The sequence below is a fragment of the Dipodomys ordii genome, unplaced genomic scaffold (genome assembly GCF_000151885.1).
Source record: "Dipodomys ordii isolate 6190 unplaced genomic scaffold, Dord_2.0 Scaffold12, whole genome shotgun sequence".
Taxonomy (NCBI): domain Eukaryota; kingdom Metazoa; phylum Chordata; class Mammalia; order Rodentia; family Heteromyidae; genus Dipodomys; species Dipodomys ordii.
Genome location: NW_012267228.1, coordinates 7,863,781 through 7,885,570, shown reverse-complemented (window position 1 = coordinate 7,885,570; position 21,790 = coordinate 7,863,781). Strand labels below are relative to the sequence as shown.

The 21,790-nt window shown below is 39.6% G+C and overlaps 1 protein-coding gene across 2 annotated transcripts in view; it reads left to right on the top strand.

The window, feature by feature from the left end:
- Cntn4 (contactin 4) overlaps positions 1-21,790 on the top strand; it is a 456,937-nt gene that overhangs the window by 289,327 nt on the left and 145,820 nt on the right. For both annotated transcript variants that reach the window (XM_013010395.1, XM_013010396.1), the window contains 3 exons: positions 1,508-1,705; positions 15,220-15,322; positions 19,354-19,538. In XM_013010395.1, coding sequence (XP_012865849.1) covers positions 1,508-1,705; positions 15,220-15,322; positions 19,354-19,538 — 486 coding nt within the window. The remainder of the gene's footprint in view (positions 1-1,507; positions 1,706-15,219; positions 15,323-19,353; positions 19,539-21,790) is intronic.

Below are 21,790 nucleotides of genomic sequence, written 5' to 3'. Positions count from 1 at the left end.
AAAAAAAAAAAAAGAAATTGTTCAGAAGAGAAAACCGAGGCACTGAGAGATGACTGGGTTTACCTGAGCAGGTTTTGCTCACTTTTTGGGTACAGGGAGAAGACCATTGTTCACATCTCTAGTTCTTAGATGGAAGCTGCCATATTGGACTGACCTATGATAGGGGTCTTTCCTTCCCTGGGGGATTTTAGTTCTTGAGGAAAGTTGTCTTCTGCTGTGAGCATTTGTTTATTGATGTTTCCTCTTGCCATCAGCATGGGGTTACTTCTAATTACATGCACATGCCTAAATAAAATGATTAGCTATTCTCTCAGAGATATAATTATGACTCTAGAAGAAAGCATGTGCAAATGTTACCATGTGGAGATAAAAGGGAGCAGAACCTTCTAGACTCTGCTTTTGATGATGGAGGCAAAATGTGCTTCCTGTTGTACATTCAGTTGTTGAGGTCAGTTAGCACTGGGCTCCAGCAAAGGATTACACACCAATTCCTTTCACAATAATGAGAGTGATCTCCACTCATTCTAGTGGCTTTTCTACCATCTTCCAAGGACGTTTCAAGAATGTAGAATTTAACCTGAGATTCTATCGTGACCTACAGTAATTCAGCCAACCGGTTCCAAGACCAGAGGCCCCACCTCCCCTCCCGCCCCACTCCCACCTGCTCCCCCCAAATACAAGTTCAAAGATAAAATTTTGACTAATTGGTACCAATAGCTCATCTACCATTTTCAGCCTTGGATCCATCTGGAATTCATGCTGCACAGAGGGGAAGTTTGCAGCGCCTAGAGCAGCAGACGTTCATGGGATTTTTGTGGTTGTTGTTTTCTTATGTTTTCAAAGCAGAAGAGTGCACCGAAACAAACTGTAGAAACTCAGTGTCATTTAGAGTTCTCTGAAATGGACAGCAGAAACTCCTGTGTTCATTTGTAAAACATTTACCTAAGCCCTAAGAAAAATAAGAAGTCTTAAAGGAACAGTTTCAGATATGACTCCATTTATAACACTGCCAAATAAGGATTTGCAAAAATGTTGTTCTTTGACCACACAATTTTTTTTGGTGGCAATCCTGGCACTTAAACTTAGGGCATAGGCACTGTCCCTTAGCTTTTTCACTCAAGGCTGTTATTCTAAAACTTGAGCCATAGTTCCCCTTCTAGGCTTTTGGTGGTTAATTGGAGATGAGAGTCTCATGAACTTTTCAGCCCCAACTGACTTCAAACTGTGATCCTCCATATGTCAGCCTCCTGGGTAGCTAGGATTACAGGTACCTGGCAACAGTGCACATGTCTAACTCGACCATTTCCGTCCTGGATTAGAGTAAAATTCCCTTATCCAGAAAAAAAGAAATATATTTGTAGGAAGTAATGCTGTGGCTCTAGAGGTAGAACACTGGCCTTAAGCAGAAGAGCTGAGCGACCGCACCCAGGCCCAGAGTTCAAGCCCCACAAAAAAAAGGGGGAAAAAAAGAAATATATTTGTAGTGAGGTTTCTTTTTGCTTTTCAGAGCTGAGCTATGCCTGGATCTTCAATGAATACCCTTCCTATCAGGATAATCGTCGCTTCGTTTCTCAAGAGACTGGAAACCTATACATTGCCAAAGTAGAAAAATCAGATGTTGGGAATTATACCTGCGTGGTTACAAATACTGTCACAAACCACAAGGTCCTGGGGCCACCCACGCCACTAATACTGCGAAATGATGGTGAGTTATCCAAGTAATTTTGTTCACCCTGATCTTTCGCCATCAGAGGTTGAATATGAAGTGAAAGTTGATGTAATTGACACACAAAGCTTTAACTAAGAAAAGTTTAATGCTTTCTGAATTTGGTCCCCGGTGCTTTTTTTTTTCTACTTGTGTAAGAAATAACCCCATGAATCCATTTTGGAAGACTAATTAGAAATCTAATTGCCAACCTCAACAGGAATGGATGCAGAAGAATATAAATAACAAAGGAATCTATTTCTTGTTTCTCTCTCACTTCAATTGTGCACACAGGCAGCATTAAGTGAAAGGTTGAACAATTAGCTCATTAATCAATTCTGTGTAATTTAGAATTTGGGGTGCAGAAAGGCTTAAGTTATCCAAATCACCTCTGGATTTATAACAGTCAAGGCATGATACTTGGCTAGGTGGAGACACAAGATTTAGTTTCCTGCTCTGTAATGAGATTATTTCAATAAAATATATGAATTTCACCTTAATTAGCTAAATGTCCTCAATGCATGGTACATCAGTCTTACAGTCCAAGGCCTAGATTTGTCTACCAGAGGTTTGTACATATGTTGCTCCCTCTTCCTGAAATGCTCTTCTTTATTTCTATTTTTATTTTTTTGCTGGTTCTGGGGCTTGAACCCTACCAGGGCCTGGGTGCTATTGCTAAGCCTCCTTTTGCTCAAGGCTAGTGCTCTACCACTTGAGCCACAGTGCCACTTCTGGCTTTTTCTGAATAGTTTATTGGAGATAAGAGTCACATAGACTTTTCTGCCTGGGCTGGCTTTCAACCTCGATCTTTACATCTTAGCCTCCTGGGTAGCAAGTCTTTCTTTCCTGTAGTGACAAACTCTCACTTGGGTAATTGATAGGTGCTAGTCTTTCAGTTTCTGCAAATATAACACTGGTCAGGCCCACAACAGTAGGTCACTCCAGTAATCTTCACAACTTGAGAGGCAAAGAAGGCAAGAAATCACAGTTGAGGCAACTGAGGCTCACTTCAAATAAGTTAAATATTAAATCCCAGAGCCACATAACCAAAATGTAATGATTCCAACTGGGCACTGGTGATTCACCAGTTTCCAAAGAACAAAAAAGATTGAGAGTATTATTTTAGACAAGGTTTATAAAACTGAAAGCCCAGCTTCTCCCTGACAACAGGAACGTTGATTTGTTCTCTGGATTTTTGTTTGTGTGTGTGTGTGTGTGTGTGTGTGTGTGTGTGTGTGTGTGTGTGTTTTCTTTTTTTCTTTTCTTTTTCTTTTCCTTTTGTTTCAGTCAATTGTGGGGCTTGAACTTGGGACCTGGATGCTTTCCCTGAGCTCTTTAGCTCAAGATTAACACTTTACCTCTTTGAACCACAGCACTACTTCCAGTTTTCTGGTGGTTACTTGGGGATAAGAAGCTCATGGATTTTCCTGCCTGGACTGACTTTAAACCACAATGCTCAGATCTCAGCCTCCCGAGAAGCTAGGATTACAGGTGTGAGGCACCAGTGCCTGGCCTGTGGGGTTTTTCTTGTTGTTTTGTTTTGTTTTTGCTCTAGCTCTCCCTCTTCACCTTGTATATCTGTATTTACTAATCAGCTTTCCTTGCATGCCCTGCTCACATTGTGATCAAGCAAAGATCATACTATACTTCGTACTGGATCTCAGCATCTGGCTTGCCATATGACTAATGTTAAATTAACATGTTGGTGTTGAAGATGCACTGTACTAAATAAAACTGAACAACTGTCTGTTTAAAGAGAAAAGTAAGCACGGTAACATTTCTATCAAAGCTATCATTTCTATCTTTCCAGAAGTAATGATGAAGAAACTTTGAAAAGATATGCTCTAAGAAATAGCTAAAAAATAAAATAAAATTAGAAAATTGAAAATAAAATAAAAAATACAGTCCCTTCTGGTCCCTACCCAGAATGCATTTGTACCTAAATGCCTATTCAACAATATCTGTTTGGGTGAGTCAACTTAGAGATGTAAAGAAATACTGACTTTAATGCACTGGGATCTAGCCAAAGATAAAGGCCCTATAAAACTGCTGCTTCCAAAAGCACCAACAAAAGTAATCAGGAAGCACAAAAAGTCTAGAATCCTTCTGTATATCTCAGGTTGGCAACAATTCTGCCTTTTGCTTGGCTTTTATACTTATCTTGATGGCGAGCATGTCTTCATAGACATGATAAATACTAGTGTTAGAATATTTTATCACCAATTTAGGAGGCTTAAATCTCATTCTGCAATTAATGGCCTTTCATTCTGAAATTTCCATGAGCATTTCATGGTCTAATTTATAATGTCTTTGCAATTTAGACTGGAGTACATAAAAGGGATACTCAAGCTGTATTACTAAGCACAAAACAGGTTATTTAATTAGCTCTTATCTGAAGGTGAGAGAAAAGGAGGAAAATAAATCAAGAGAAATGGCAAAATAATGATGATATTCTTATTTAAGTCTCTCCTGTGAGAGTAAAATCAATGGAATGATCACTCCACAAGATCTTGTGTTTAGTGACTGTATTAGACTGATAAAAGCACAAGTAGAGTGTAGAATTGATACAGCCATTTCAGTCATTGAAGCAACTCGAAAATTTGCACCCTCCTTCTGCCTCTGAAATGTGATAAGCAAGGCAAAGCAGGTGTTTCCGCTTGATCTATACTAAATGCCACAATGAGTCCTTTCTTTTTGCTAAGAGCAGATATATGTAAAGAGGTAGAATGATTCATTGCTTCTAGCCTGGGAAGAGATGATGAACCATAAAGTGTGAACCATGATCCTGGCCCAGGTTCTGATCAGAATCAGGTGTGGTATCCATGTCTGTATGTCTGACAGTATTTACCACATGGCCCTAGCATGCTACCACTCTGGAAGACGTTACATAGAACTTCCTGTGGCTGCCACCTTCCTACCGTCCATCTCAGAGCAGAACAGATCCCCAGCATTCAGTAACTGTGTCACTTAGAGATACTCATTGAATCTCATTGCCCTTTGATTTTTTTCCTTCTGAACATTATGATAATTATATCTACATCTGAGAGATGTTTGGTATATTAAGACAAATATAATGTGGTTCAAACATGGACAAAATCAAAGTATAACATCAAGAACTTTCCTCCCTAACCTATGCTCAACAAATTATATTTTAAGCAAATTACAGTAGTGGATAGATGGAACTCTCCTTGGTGTTATAAAGTTTGGACAGATCATGGCAGAGAAGGGTAGATATAATACTTTCCATTACATTACACTCTAAAGTGTTCAATCTTTGCTGGTAAAAGTTTGCACTGCTGTCTTTTCTCCTCTTGTGTTTGCTTCTTCGCTCTATTATATCTCTTTTAGAACAATTTCTGTGGGTTTGTTTTGTTTTGTTTTACATATATCAAACACTAGCCTTAGGAAAAAAAACAACCCCCCAGAAGGAAACAATAACATAAGGACAGCATTCAGGCCCTGAGTTCAAGACTGATGACTGACAAATAGAGACAGAGACAGAGACAGAGAGAGAAATACATAGGTAGATAGATAGGAGCTTGTTGTGTAATATGCCCTCTACAAAGTGTTCTCCCTATATTTCCATAAAGAGAGGTAACAGACTACCATGCAACAAAACCATCAGAGAAATAATAGAAAGCCATGATAATCATTCTGGCTATTTCTTCTGTTTTTATCCATTAACCTTGACTCTGTCTGAAATAGCTAAGGATGCAAAGAATTACCATAGAAATGAGAAATTGGGAAATGAGATAAAGTCTGTAAGGATGTTTATGAATGTCACACACACAAGTATGTAATTGAGCATGAAAAATCATTGTCTAGCCTTTGCCTATTTCTGTGTTTTCCTGGAGACTAGCTAGAGATTAGTTTGGCACATCTTTCTTTTACTTCATAGAACCAAGACAGATGCTGAGTGGTTTATAGCCTGGGTCTATCTGATGGACCTGTGCAATGCACACTAATTGTTAAATGTTTTTCAATCTTCTCCCACAATAGCAATATATGTAAAAAAGATACTAAGGAACAGGGAAATAAATGTACCTTACCTTAGAGTTTAAAATTATTTTCTCCTTTCTCTCCTACCTCCATGTATTTATTTTTTTACATACATTCATTTTATTTGTAGCAATCTAATTTTTACAGAGCTCTACTTTATATTGGCTTTTTAGATCTTTATGTGGTTATTTGTATTGCTAAGCATATATAAATTGATTCATATATATATATATAATATGTAATACATATAAACCAGTTATTTTACCTTTATAGGTAAAATGTAAATTTTCCCAAATGTTTTAAAACAAACAAATTTTAAACAAAATATGTTAAGTTCATATTTATATTCTTAAATATAACTGAAAGATCTGAACATATTTTCCTAAGTCCACACCTGTTTTCCCCAACTTAATTTTACTTCAACGCATGAAAGTATTGACCAAGCATTGCATCACAACATGTAATATTCTCACCTTAAATCAAGCTTTCCCCTAGCAGAGGAAAGACCAGCTAATGAACTTAGTATCATGAAAATTCAATGTACTTTAGAAAGGGGACAGAAATAGATGTGCTGAGTATATGCAGGCCTGAAAGAAAGGAGGAAAGTGTTGAAACCTAGGGTGTATTCCCAGATCTACCGCTCACAGGAGACAGTCATGCCCTTAGTTTCCTTCTCAAACAAGTAAAGAAAGCCTGGTTTACAATACAGTCATATCCAAGATTCCTTGTTCTTATCTAGTGGGAGTCCAATTGCAACTTTCTGGCTTACTTTTCTCTAATCTCAACATTCACACAGGACATACAACTTCCAATACTACTTATTTACTGGGAAAGACAAATGCTGTCCTATTTGTCCAGTGTTCTTCCAAACACCAACATAGATAGAAGTGGCAGACAGCCAGGTGCCTTCACTTTTTGAGGCTCACAGAGACCACGTGTGAGCCTTCACCTGCAAGACCACTCAAGCTTGTAGTCACAAACAATGCATCTGCTCACAGTTCCAGGATTAAGACCATAACTAGAAATGGGAAAGAGAAAACTAGAATATTTGAGAGCATGTTCACTGATGTGTGATATGGCCAACTATGGCCAATAAATATTCATCAGTTTGACTCAGACTTCATCAGATCACCGTGTAGCCCTTTACAAACATAACTTGTCTGAATGAACATATTGCTGTATTTGTAGACTAATTAGCCATGGGGTCAGATACAAAACCTAGACACTAGGGACATGTCTTTCAGCTTGTACAACCTTCTAGCGTTTAGACGTACAAAGAGGAAATGTATGACCTCCACTTAAACATTATTTTATCTTATTTTGTGTGTGTGATGCTAGAGTTCTGAACTGAAGGGTTGTGCCTGCTAAATACAAATACTCTACTACTTGAGAAACATCTTCAGCCTAAGATCATTTCTAAGATCTAGAGTTTACACCGAAAGGCATTGCTTTTATTTAACTTGCACTTCTAATTTCATCTGTTGTGTAGCTTTGTCACAGCCAAAATTGTCTTGTTTTTAATTCCCTAACTAGATCAGAGTCAAGGATATGGGGCATAAAACATGTCTGAGGAGGAAAACATCAAAATGACTTAAAGGATGTGTGATAGTTTGCTTAACTGCCACGGCTAATCTGATTTAATAGAGTCTTAATGGCTCTGGATATTTTGACAGTTTGACAAGCTTAGGAACTTGGAAGTGAGCTTCAGACCTCTAACAGCCAATTCCATTCCAGGTCCATTGGGGCCAGAGGTCTTGGATGGTCTTTTGGCTAGTCAGATAGGAAGCATCTGTTCAATGCACATCATGTAATACATTACAAAGTCAAAGACCCAAGCTCAGCCCCTGGGAACCTACACTCTTAGAGTGCTCCAAGTTAGTGAAAGGCCTAACATTGCCTCGTTTGTAAGAATGACCAGAGTGTGTTTTAAGCAGTAGATTTACAGACAGAGGGATTTGGAATGACAGGAGACACTGGAGATGCCTAATCTAGAACAAAGTGGACATTGGTCAAGTAGTTAGTCGAACAATATTTATTGAGCCTTTCTATTCCTTCAGATGATAGTCTAGTTGAGAAATCTAAGTGCAATGTGAGGAGGAAGAGCTATATGGCAACATAGATTATTTGTAATCACACTCCGGTTAATTTTTACTGATGGATGTAAAGACTGCTATCCTTGTTAAGTGATTCAGTATGTGATAGGCTTGCTGGAATCTCTTGTTAGTTTCAGTACTTTGTTGATGATACTGAGTCTTCCAACGTTCACTATCTTCTTATTTCCATTAATATCAGTCAGCCAGTTAGGGCTCATAAGCCTATCATCTGTTTGATTTAAATAAAGTTTTATTGACACATAACCCCACCCATTTGTGGGTGTTTTGTCTGTGGCTACTCTCCAGCTGAATGGGAGAGTTGAGGTAGTGGCAAAGATTACATAGTCCACAAAACCTAAATAAAGTCCATACTATCTGTCTTTTTCGCAGAGAATCTTTGCTGACTCCTGCTAACGTGATAGATAAAACCCACTGGGACTATCTATCTAGACTATCTATCAGAATTCTTTTTCTTTGTGGCTACAGAGACTTAACCTAACATGCTTATGTACAGAGGTAGAGAAAGCCATTCATGCAAGCACTGTTTTATGTCAGTACTGGAGTTTTGAACTCCAGACCTTGTGCTTCTTAGGCAGATGCTCTTCTACAGGAGCCATACCCCAACCCTATTGGGCTTTAGTTATTTATTAGATAGGATCGTGTGATTTTATCTGCCTATGATTCCTCTACTCACAGCCTCTGGTACAGCTGGGATCACAAACATGCACCCATGTACTTTCTAGTAGAATGCACATGTGAGTATTCCCCCAAAGGAAGGCAAAATTGGCTCAGAGCATGGCCTTTTAATCAGTTCTGCAAACTGAGAACAATTAGTAAATTAGCTCAGTAATTTAGGCAATCAACACTGACCCAGACAAGAAAGCATACATGGTTCTTCTGCCATTGTATAAGACAGCCTTTGGGAAAAAGTTACCTCTGTGTTTTCATTATTAATAAGGAATGAGGAAGATACAGGATTCTTTTAAGCCAAATTGTGGGATTCATTTTCACCTCTTAGGAGTTTCTGATAAATAGCCTATCTGGTAAGTAGTTATGATAAATAGCCTTTCTTTTCCTCTTTTCCTCTCTAGCAACAGAGAGAAATGTGTGTGTGTGTGTGTGTGTGTGTGTGTGTGTGTGTGTGTGTGTGTGGTGTGAACAAATTGAGTGTTGAACTCAGAACCTGGGTGCTGTTCCTCAGCTTTTTGATTCAAGGCAGGTGCTTTATGACCTGAGCTACAAATCCATGTCCAGCTTTTGGGTGGTTAACTGGAGATCACCATGATCTTCAAATCTCAGCCTCCACAGTAGCTAGGATTACAGGTGTGAGGCACAAGCACCTGGCAAGAAGGAGATTCTTTACTTTTTGATTTATCTATTTTTATTGTAAAGGTGATGTTCAGAAGAGTTACAGTTTCATAAGTCAGATAAAGAATACATTCATTTTAGCTGGGCGCCGGTGGCTCACACCTGTAATCTTACCTACTCAGGAAGCTGAGATCTGAGGATGGCGGTTCAAAGCCATCCCAGGCAGGAAAGTCCATGAGACTTATCTCCAATAAACCACTAGAAAACTGGAAGTGGCACTGTGGGTCAAGCGGTAGAGTTGAAGAGCTGAAGAGCTGAGGGACAGCACCCAGGCCCAGAGTTCAAGCCCCATGACCTACAAAAAAAAAAAGAATACATTCATTTTGAACAATGTCACCTCTTCTGTTGCTCCCTCCCAGTTTTTTCCTCACATCCCCATCCACAAGTTGTATAGTTCATTTCCAACGTAAACTCCAGGAAATGGAAACAAGAGGCATTTTTTTCTTTTGTTGCTGTTTTTGTTTTCTTTTCCTTTTGTCTTGTTTGTTCATTTCTTTGTCTTTGGGAGGGTAAGGGGAACACAGAAATGGTGGGACCAGGGTGAACAAATAATAATTCTTTGTGGACAGTTGTTGCTTCAAACTCGGGGTGACCTGACCCTCTGGGTGGTGGGAAAAGATAGAAGGGAACATTTCACCAGACTTCGTCCATCCCCTTTACCCTGAAAGAAAACAGAACTGATTTAGAATGGCAGAATGGTAAACACAAACAAGGGAATTCATGTAACAAACTAGATTCTTTGCAGGTAGTTTTTGATGAATGAAAAGCAAGTCAAGAAAGGCAACATGGGAACTTCCTTTCAAACAACTTTTGCAAGTTGTGTTTTTCAGTAGGACAAATCACTCTATGGAAGTTGGTAACTGTTCCTTTTGAGATTTATTTTAGCAAGCACAGGCTCAGCTAAGGTCATCATTGGTGAAATCTTGGGGCACGCAATTCTGCAAAGTGCCCTCCTTCTGCCAACACAGGGCTTTGCAAATTGTGCTTAAATCAGCGTGGTATGTGGCTGATTTCTCTTTCCTATTCTGTAAATTGCTGGTTATTTTGCTAAATTTTAGATTCTGACAGCCATCAATGACAACCTTGATAATTGCCCAGGTTTGGGAAGTGTGATAATCGTTGATACAGGTCGGGTATACTGTCCAGGTTTCTGATGGGCTTTTTCCCTGGTAGGAATCTCGGGCCCTCCTAGTGATTATTCCAGCGTTCATTTGAGTCCATTGGAGCATCTGACTTTTTGCTTCTGGTTAGGGAAGAGATCCTGATGTTCTTCAGATAAGCAGCATCGGTATCATCACCTGAAGCTTTTTAGGAATGCAGATTCTCGGGCTCTATCTCTACTTATTTGATCAGAAATGGAAATGCTCCAATGGCTGAAATGAAGAGCCCTGGGCAGCTTCAGAATTTCCAGGAATTTTTAACCAGCCCTATCTCATTAAATCAGCTCTCTCAGCTATTCAGTAAACAACTGATCATTCCCCACATATGCTATATTTCTGTGCCATGGACCAAATATATATCAATATATGAAGACAAAGATCAGGTCTGTCATATTCATAGTATACCTTCTAATGAGGGGGCACATTTGCCATAGCTAAAGACCTCTACTCTTCTGGTTTCCCCCACACATACACACCACACATCTGTTCATCTTGCTCCATTTTTTTTTCGTATTCTGGGCTCACAGCTTGAATTTGTGAAGGATCCAGGAAACCATTGGAAAGGTTTCTATTCCACAAGAGGGTAAAAATGTATAACAGAAGAGAGACCATGTATGTAAATAGCCATAAACATGATGGAAAACAGCAATGATAGTTGAGAGGGGCGCTCAAGTTTGTAAAATGTTTTATGCCAGTAGTTATTCACTGAACATATAGACAGCCGGGAGACTGCAATAGAAGATAAGAAGTATAAAAAAGACAGGCACATCACTCAGAGTTACGTGTTTTATCATCTAGATAGAAGACAAATGCGAAACGCGCAGGCAAATGAGAGAATTGTAAATCGTGATCAGTAATGTGAAAAATAATGGGGAGTAATACGGAAGACCCGTCTTAGATAGAGTGATTAGACAATATTGCTCCAAGATGGCATTGTTTGAGCTGAGACACAAAGCCAGAGACCAGAGTCCTGGATATGAAAGGCAGGAGGAACATACAGTAAAGCATACCTCCACATAGACTTGCATATGGATTTGTAGCTAGAAGCAGAAGCAAGCAAATCTCCATCAACCAGGATCATCCATTGGATTGTGCTGTCAAGGAAGGTATGCTGATATCCTAAACCCCAGGACTTCAGGATGTGGCCTTCTTTAGCAGCAAGGTCACTCTAGATGTGGTTCGTAGAGATGAGATAATCTTAGAATAGGAAAGCCCTTAATTTAATACGGTCAAGCATCATTTGGAAGAGACCTTGACAGCAAAGGCAAAGACGGTTGAATGACAGCAACCACGAGAACCGGGGAAGAAGCAAAGAAGGATTGTACCCAGAGACTTAGAGCATGACTCCATCCGCAACTCCATTTGTGGCTTTTAGACTCTAGAACTGTGAGAGCGTAAGTCTCTTCTCCTTTTAGCCAGTCTGTAATAATTCTGTTATAGCACTCCTAGGAAACTGATACAACCCACAAACAGATAAGTAAAATGTGGTATGTCCATATAGCAGAGTGCTATTCTTCAAGAAAAAAAAGAGATCAAATTATATATGCTAAACTGTGGATGGGTGTTGAAAACATGCCACAGAAAGGAATCCAGACACAAAAGCCCATTTCATATATGTGAAATGTACAAAATAGACAAATAAGAACAACTATCAGATGTGACATTACCCAGTGCTGGGACCAGAAACAGGAAGCAGCTATGAACATGCATAAAAGATCTTCTTGGGGTGATAAAATGTTCTAAAACTGGGTTGTGATGATGGTTGTACAATGCCAGAAGCTTGCTGTGAATTATATTGTTGTGCCCTTAACATTGGTAACTCGAGAAAACTTCTTTAAGAAATAAAGCAGAAGAGGTTTCAATGTATTGTGGTCATTTAAAGTCCAGGGTGAGCTAGAGAATGGGGCAGATAGAGGAGCATAGAAGACCCTAGGAGAGTGTACTTCCAGACTGGACCTTTTCACTGGGATTTTAGGATGACAAGATAGCCATTCAAGAATCTGACACTAACTGTGTCTTGTCAGGAATGTTTAGTAGCTCTAAAGAAGGTTGGAGGCTTATAAATATGTTAGAAAAAATAGCAAGAAAGAAAAACCACTTGAGTCCTTATCTTGGGGTTCATTTCCCTAACATCAACTTATCTGACCTTTTCTGCTTGTCTCAGACATATACTAGTTATTGCAAATAAGGGAAATCATGGGACCTGTGTTCCTTTGGGCCTGGCTAACTTCATTTAATACAATTTTTTCCAAGTCTTTCCATTTCCTAACAAATGGGGCGATGTCATTCTTTCTGATGGAGGCATAGAATTCCATTGGGTATATATACCACATTTTCTTGATCCATTCATCTACTGAGGGGCATCTGGGTTGGTTCCATATCTTAGCTATGGTAAATAATGCTGCAATAAACATAGTTGTGGTGGTAGCTTTAGTGTGGTCTTGTTTGTGATCATTTGGGTAAATGCCCAAAAGTGGGATTGCTGGGTCATAGGGGAGCTCTATGTGGAGTCTTTTGAGGAACCTCCATACTGCTTTCCAATGATTATTTTATTGCTTTGTATGTCCCTCCCCCACGGTATAACATGTTTTCACTGTATTTGATGTTGGTATAATTTGGGGAGGGGAAGGAAAAAAAACAAATGGTTTAAATAGGGATACAGGTGGTCCCATTGCAACAATGAGATGTACAAGATGCTGCGTTGAAAACCGGACTTTACAACTTTACGGAGGGGGAAGTATAATCATAGAGATGGAAGGCAGGTTTGGGAGGGGAAAAACAAAGGAGGAGGCAACAATGCTTGATAAGAAATGTACTCATTACCTTGCTCATGTAATTGTAACCCCTCTGTACTGTATTTTCACAATAAAAAAACTTAATAATGACACATAAAAGAAGGTTGTAGGCAATGGTATTTGTTCACCGGTATATCTTCAAAGTTGGATTGAAGACACACGATTGCCAAGTCATGTTTACAGGAGCAGGCTGGGACCGAACCTGATAGCTATTCAGACCTTGCTGTGTCTTGTATTTTTAACCTCATCTCCTCTCTCTCCAGCACATGATATACTGCCAGGCACACTCTCTTGATTTCCTGGGAAGGCAAAGGCCTCTTTCTCTCAAGGCAATTCTTTTTTTTTTTAATTAACACTGCTGTGCAGACTACGCAGCCACATACAGGAACAACGAGGTGTGAACTCGCAAGCTGCACTCAGTCATGCTCCTGATATTTATGGAGTGATGATTCAAGCGCCCAGCCTGTTTGTTAGCAAGTTCAGCAGCTGTGTGTGAAGGATGTTGTTAGAAGCTCCCACACTATTAACAGCCCAGCTTTGTGCAAACGCTCACAGGGAGGCAAAGACAAACCTAGGAACAGCCCGAGTCACTCACTGCAGATGTTGGCCCAAAGCAAGAGGAACAGGCTTGTCAAGCCTGGATTTTGTGCACTTTAGTTTCGTTTCGTTTCACCGTGTAATTCAATGCAACGGTGAGAGGCCGTGGGAAGAAATTAAAATGAAGAGTCCAGGCCTTTGCTTTAATCATGAACACCAGCCAATTCACTGTGGAACTAAAAGCAAACGGCTTCTTTGAGATGATCGCTTCTCATAAAATGTAGAGATAGATTCAAATTTTGATTTTTGTTTTTTCCTCTTGAGGCATAAGCAAATCAGAAGAGGTTGCTAGCTTAGAAAAGTATGCTTCCATGAATTCCAAAATTAAAAATACTGAAGAGAGTGATCTAAGGAGTTGGAGGTATGACTCAGTTGGTAGAACACTAACCAATGAGCAAAAGCATCAGGTACCAAGTTCAAGACCTGGTCTCAGACCAAAAAAATAAAAATAAAAATTACCTAAAGTCCCTTCTAAATCTAATACTTCCTGTCCATTCTAGGGAAGGAAAAAAATAACAACTACAAAAAAAGATTAAAAAAAATTATGTTCACTTTTGCACTTTGACAATAAACCTCATAGCAAACCTACCTACACTGCAAAGAATCTAACACATAGGGTTGATGTTTGTTTCACAGCTGGAGTAGATGCTCTCGATGCCTGTCCGTCTCAGAAACAGCAGATAGCGCTGGCAAAATGAGTGAACTCATTTCTATCTGTTACTGCACCTGTGCCCATCACTCCTTGTTTTTAACCTTTTCTTCTGGACCCTTTAGTGTCTTTCTTCTCTACCTGTGGAAAACATAAAAGAGAGATGAAGCAGAGAACCTGTCATTATGCAGCAAAGTAGATAATTCCAAACTTCACATTGGTCTGGATGAATCAGAAATAATGTTACATAGCCAGAAACTGAATAAGAATAAATGTATTAAGACCATTAGAACTTCTGTAGACAAGATGGAGAACAGATTGGTATGAAGCAGAATTTAGTTTTAATGCCCAGACTGAGTTTGTCAGGTTCTTACTTGGATCATAATCATACAATGATACCGGAAATTGGTAGAGACTGGTTCAGATTGACCTTGGAAGTGAACATGAAAATGGTGACCTTGGACTGACCTCACAAAGCAGGCGTGTATCTTTTTTAAGTGCTTTGCATATTTTAATTGTGTGCCGTATGTTTGCAAAAGGATGATTTTTGTGCTGACTAGGGATTTGTCACTCTAACTTTTGTTTGTCTCCCATGGCTACCTTAAAAACATACTTTTGAGAAGCCTGGCGAATTTAATCCTAGGCAGATGGCATACCACTGTGATACGGATTTTTTCCTCATGCAGGAACTGGGAGAAGAGCCACAATTTCCTGGCTGTTGGAGAGATGGCTAGCTTTCTCTGAGGGAATTAATGATGCTCGTAATGATGCGTAGAAGGATCCTACAGGAACAGAAAGCATGCACATCTTGAAGGAAATCTCTCTGAGACTTGCATCTTTTGTTTCTTCACAGGGGTGATGGGTGAATATGAACCCAAAATAGAGGTACAGTTTCCAGAAACGGTCCCTACAGCCAAAGGAGCCACAGTCAAGCTGGAATGCTTTGCTCTAGGAAAGTAAGTTCTGGTTTCTTGTCCTCCTGTCTCCCTTCGGTTGAGGCAGGTGGAGAATTTTCCTCACACTGTTCATAGCCCTGGGTGCTGAGGTGACAGAAATCAAGCAGGGCCTTTCTCTTTGCAATTCTGCACATGCTTCTTTGCTTCTGCCCTCTGAGCATGGAGAAGAGACAGACGATGGTGCCAAGATTGGGCTATTGCCATCGACGTGGCCACAAATGGAAAGAGAATGGGCAATTCTGAAGAAAGTATTTTGTTCTATTGCTCTGACCTGTCATGTGCATGCCGTCTAAACCAGAGTGACAGGGAAACAATGGCCTTCATTTAAGGTACAGACAAGCTGACTATGGGGGAAACAGGGACTTGTGTTCTGGCCCTAGCTCACAGAAGCTACATCATATTGTTTTTTTTCTAGAATTTCTTTTTAAATTGTCAGTTTTCTTCTTCCCTTCTTTGGAGTTCCTTCTGACTGACTATAAATAGTTAAGATCTGCTATTCTCTAAGAGGGTCTCTGTTTTACAGAGTGGTCTGAAAATTAGTTACACTTTTATTATTTAGTCTGGATTGTCCTTAAAAGAGCTACTTGGGAACCAATTAAAATTTCCATAGAGTATCTGCCAGAAGCTATAAAGAAATGAAATGCAAATCAGTGTGGATTTCTATGTGCCAGTAACCAACAGAAAGGCTTTGGCAAAAATAATATCATCCAGAGTGAGACTTTTTAGATCTTCGAAAGATTTTTTTAAATTTGTTATTGTGATTATTGTTGTTATTGTTGTTGTTGTTGTTAATAGTAGTAGTAGTATTCTTTTTGCAAGTCTTGGGGCTTGAACTCAGGACCTGGGCACTGTCCCTGGGCTTTTTGGGTGGGCTCAAGGCTAGTGCTCTACACATTTGAGCACTTTCCAGCATTTTTATAGTTAATTGAAGATTAACTATCAAAGAGTCTTAAGGACTTTCCTGCCCAGGCTGGCTTTGAACCGTGTCCCTCACATCTCAGCCTCCTGAGTAGCTAGGATTATTGTCATGAGCCATCGGATGCCAGGCTCATCTATGGAGTTTAAATAAACCATATCAATCTGTACTCACAATACCGTCTATCTGACACCAATTGCTAACTCCCTCTTTTCCCTGTGCCTAAACGTTGACTGAGGCAGCAGCATTAACTCTTGCTGAGCACTTTTAAAAGATGTCGATTTATGAAGTAATTTTGTGTTTTGCACCAAATGTAGAATATGTTCCATTTTTATACATTTCATTTTTATTGCTAGTAAAAAGATGATATTTTTTTCATATGTTTTCAAGTCAGCTACATTAGTCATCTTTATATTGGTACAAAACAATGCAGTGGAGGTTTTTGATTGCTTCTTTTTTTAACTTGCCATAGTAAATAACTTGTGACAAGCTGGGCACAATGGCTCACACTGAGGTATGAGAGGCTGAGGTTTGGAGGATCACAGTTTGAGGCAAACAGTTCACAAGATCCCGTATCAACCATTTAAAAATCTGGGTGCAATAATACACATTTGTCATCCCAGACATGCATGAAGCATAAAGACAAGGATTACAGTCCAGGCCAGCTAAAGCAAAAAATGAGATCAAAATGTAATAGAAATATGAAAGTCTAGAAGCACAAGGGGTAGAGACCAGCCTACCAAGTGTCAGGCCCAGAGTTCAAGTCCCACTACCACCAAAAAATGTATGATCTAACTGCAGGACTGAATGCTGTACACACATGTCGTTAAACCAATATGGAAAACATTTTTTTTAATCTATGATTTATTGCTGGGAATAAAACAGGTTAATGATGTGATTATGTTTTATATTTGAAAGTGTGTGTGTGTGTGTGTGTGTGGTGTGTGAAATCAACTGGAGAAAAAGAAGAAGCAGGAGGTCACTGGTAACTGGCTTCTGGATATGGATATTCTAGGCATATATCTTGTAAAAAAAAAAAAAAAACAAACCTGTAAGCTGACACCTTGACAGATCTTCTGTGGAGAAAGTAAAATCCCTGAATTAAAGTCTATTCACACTGCCTGAGCAGCAGCAGCCTCCACACAAAGGACTCTAATTGGGCTCCTCCAGGCTCCACAGAGATGTTTGGATTTGCACTTCACCTGTTGAAACCCACCATCATCACCCACTTAAGACCAGAAAGCATGCATTAAAGGCATGTGTTAGGAGAGTTTCTCGTTAGTGTAAAGAGACCCATAATACACGCTGATAGAGCCCTTTCTGCATTTGGAGCAAGTGTCTGTCTAATAAATCTGTGGTCTTACAAACAAATACGGTACAGATGATAGCTCTAATCTTTTAAATACCATCTCAGGTTTCCCACAGAAGATTAGCAAGTCTTGAGTCTAATTACTTCTCTGTTGAGTGTTTTTGTGAAATATAAATAAGGAAATAATTGTATTCCCCCCCCCGCTTCCCCCCTCCCATCCTCCACCCCCAACTAGGAAGCCACAATCTTAAAAGCTGTGGTTCGCTCTCTAAACCACTGACTTCCAGGCTGCTCCAGCTTGCCCTTCTTGAAGTTGAACATGCCTTCTAAACATGAACGGCAGGGCAATGAAAGATGCCTTGAGAGCCTATAAAGACCTCACAGATTGCTTCTTTATCTCACTATGTTAAGTAAAGATTCCCCAAACCACCTTCCAAGTGGATTGCTATAAATTGCTAAGGCTCTCCAGCTATAAGTCTCAACAACTACATTGTCCCAGATGCAGTGCTTTCTTTGAATTGCTCACCTGTCAACCAATTAGGCTGTATCTCCCAGATTTTTTGTTGTTGTCATTTCTGTTCATTTTTGGTTTTCTCAAAGGCAGTCACTTTGTTGGACAGAAAGTTTTAAGAATATAATGTTACTGCTGTTTGTTATCTCATTAAAACTGCAGAAGGGACAGATAGCTAGTGTCTAAATACATTTCACATTATGCGGGTCGAGAATTCAGACACGGGGGGGGTGGCGTTATTTTGCTTTATGTAGCATCACTTTCGACGTCACTGTCAGGTGGGCTGGTATTGAGAGCTCAGGAGTTTCACTCATATTTCTGGTGGGAATTTTACTGAGATTATCGTTTAGGGGACGCTACAATGGGACCCCCATGGCTGGTATTCAAACTAACCTGTAGATGCCCCATAGAGAGCATTCCAAGAGAAAAAGAGTGAGGGCTGTCAATTTCCTCATGTCTACATCTGGAAGTTGACACACTACTTCCATTTTATTAGCCAAAGTAGTCAAAGAGCTGCCATGTTGAAGGGGGAGGTAGAGGGAATCTCACCTCAGTGGGAGAAATTTTTAGGAATTTGTAGTCATCTCCATTCCATCACGAGCGGGCATGAACAATTTGTAGGATGATATTGATAACTTATGAAACATGTAGTTGAAAATATATAAGCATATAAAATTCCATTTTTGGTAGGCACAAAGGCTCAAGTCTATAATCTTAGATACTTGAGGTGCAGAGATTTGGAGCTTTGTAGTTCAAAGCCAGCCTGGGCAAAAGTTTTATGAGATTCCATCTGAACCAATCTCTAGGGACAATATCCAAGCTGTCGGCCATCCTAGCTATACAGAGAAATGTACCTGCCGGGCATAATAGCCCTTTCCTGTGTAACATCTACACAGGGCAGTACAAATAGGAGGATTGCAGTCCAGGCTGGCCCAGGAAAAAATGCAAGACTCTGTCAAAGCAACACAAAAAGTTCTGGCAGCATGTTCCATATGCTAGAGTACATGTCTAGCCAATACAAGGCTTTGATTTTGAACCCAGTACTGCAAAACCTTTTTTAAAAAATTCCAATGATAATTCTGCATAAGAGATGTTTACAATCAGGGACCAAAATGCTCCTATTGGAGATATAGACACAGCTAAAATAATAATGATGTACCAGGAAGGAAGTTTGAGAAAAGCTCTAATGAGTTTACATGTTTAGAATCCAGACGAAAGGTGTTCTTTGTGTAGACTCAAATAGAAGGTAGGGATTTCTCTTAATTCAATTCACTCCTTTTCATTCTTGCTACCAGCCCAGTACCAACTATTATCTGGCGGAGAGCTGATGGAAAGCCAATTGCAAGGAAAGCCAGAAGACACAAGTCAAATGGGATCCTGGAAATTCCCAATTTCCAGCAGGAAGATGCTGGCTTGTATGAGTGTGTGGCTGAGAACTCCCGAGGCAAAAATGTAGCCAAGGGACAGCTGACTTTTTATGGTAAGTTTGCGATTCCAGGCCATTGTTTGTAAATCTGAAGAACTTCATGGTATTAAAATCATTCACTGGGAGATTTACTGGCAAGTGACTTTCTTTTTTTCCCCTGTGGTAGAAATTGTATAGGACTGTGTGAAACTCTTGATTTGTTAAATAATTAGCATTTGCTGGAAGATGCTGGGCGGCAGGGTGTGGGTGAGGGAGCAAGGATGTTGACAGAGCAGAGAGGAAGAAATTAGGCTGATGTGTTTGCAAGATGGATGGAAGTGTGAACACACTTCCAAAGAAGCCTGGTTTTCTGTTTTTCCTCTTCCCATCGAGCTGAAAACCTGACATAGGAAATAGATAATTATTCCTACTCTTAGTTTATTTGAAGAAGAGAAAAAAAGGAAGAAAGGAACAAGGAAAGAAAGAAAGGAAGGAAGGAAGGAAGGAAGGAAGAAAGAAAGAAAGAAAGAAAGAAAGAAAGAAAGAAGGGAGGGAGGAAGGGAAGAAGGAAGGAAGGAAGGAAGGAAGGAAGGAAGGAAGGAAGGAAGGAAGGAAGGAAGGAAGGAAGGAAGGAAGGAAGGAAGGGGAGAAAGAAAGTAGGTCAGTGTTTCAACTTCACTTGGATTTTGACACGGGGCTAGTGTTAATCCTTTGTAATTATTTCTGTTTGGTGGCGATTTATTGCAATACTGTGAACATTTCCAAATTGCACACTGCACATTTGTATGTAGTTCTTCTCAGAGTGGAGCATGAGAAATCACTCCCACCTCCCAAAGACTTTATGCTCACCTGTTTCTTTTCCAATCAAATCATCAACATTCATCCAAATATGTGATAAATATGAATTCTCTTTCCTGTGGTCATTAGTGAGCCTATCTTGAAAGCCCTGTTAGGATATTGATTTGAAATCTAGGAAAAAAACATATTTTAGTAGATGGGATTTTTAGTAATTTCAGTAGATGGGAAAAACTGAGTTCCATCATGCCTGAAAACCATCTCCCTGAGTTATAGGATATAAATGGTGCAGCTTAATAATTACATAAGTATGGATTGGCTAAGTACCCGTGGCTCACACCTGTCATCCTAACTACTCAGGAGGCTGAGATCTGAGGATCATGATTCCAAGGCAGCCTGGCCAGGAATGTCCATAAGACTCTTATCTCCAATAAACTACATTTTTAATAAGCCATGAGCTCAAGTGGTAAAACACTAGCCTTGAGTAAAAGAAGCTCAAGGACAGTGACCAGGCCCTGATTTTAAGCCCCAGGACCAGGAGAATAATAATAACAACAACAATAATAATTGTTTGAAAGAATGACATCCTATATTAAAACGAGGAGAGCACTTTGGAGGGGCAAGTTGAAGCAAAAGCTTTGAATGTCCTTTTCTTACAAGAAATAGCCAATAGTACAGGAACTTATTTATTTCCCTAATAACTTCTTTCAAAGCATGTGGCCCAAGAATTCTATTCAGTAGTCAAATGAGGTGTTTTAGAAGCTTGAACATAAACTAGGGGAGATTTGCCAGCCTCACTGACCTTAGTCACGTGACCATTTCATAGTCTCACACTATTGATGCAGCTGGTGAAATAGAAGAGCACATAAGATTCTAGAAAGTTCTTCACACAATGAACTAGGAAAAAATTTGAATAAATCTGCATGGCCTTTATACATATATTTTTCTATGCTTACCAGATGACAGACTTCACCTTTGATTTTTAATCTTTCTTACATTATGGTAGTTGATAATTTGGTGGGAGAATAAAAGCAGATCATACGGCTGTACCTGTTTGGGATTTATTTTTCTCACCAGTCTAATAATTACTTCTTGCATGTCACACATAGTGACAACTTGATTTTACTCCAGTAATTAAGCAATGATTCTCTTTTTCTTGCCTGGTCAAATAGACTTTTCATCTTGGTGGCAGCTCTTCCTAAATGTTATTTGAGTTCTCAGCTGATTGAATACGCTCATTTTCATTTCATGATTTTCTTTTAAGTGAAATACTTGCTTTCAGTAGGTTACAAAAAGGTATGAAGCCAGGCATTGGTGGCTCATGCCTGTTATCCTAGCTACTTGGGAGGCTGAGATACTACAGTTCAAAGCCATCCTAGGCAGGAAAATCGGTGAAACTCTTACCTCCAATTAACTACCTCCCCAAAAAAGCCACAAGGGGAGCTGTGGATCAAGTGGTAGAGTGCTAGCCTTGAGCTTCAAAGCACCCAGGCCCTGAGTTCAAGCCCCAGGAATGGGACAAAAAGGAGGAG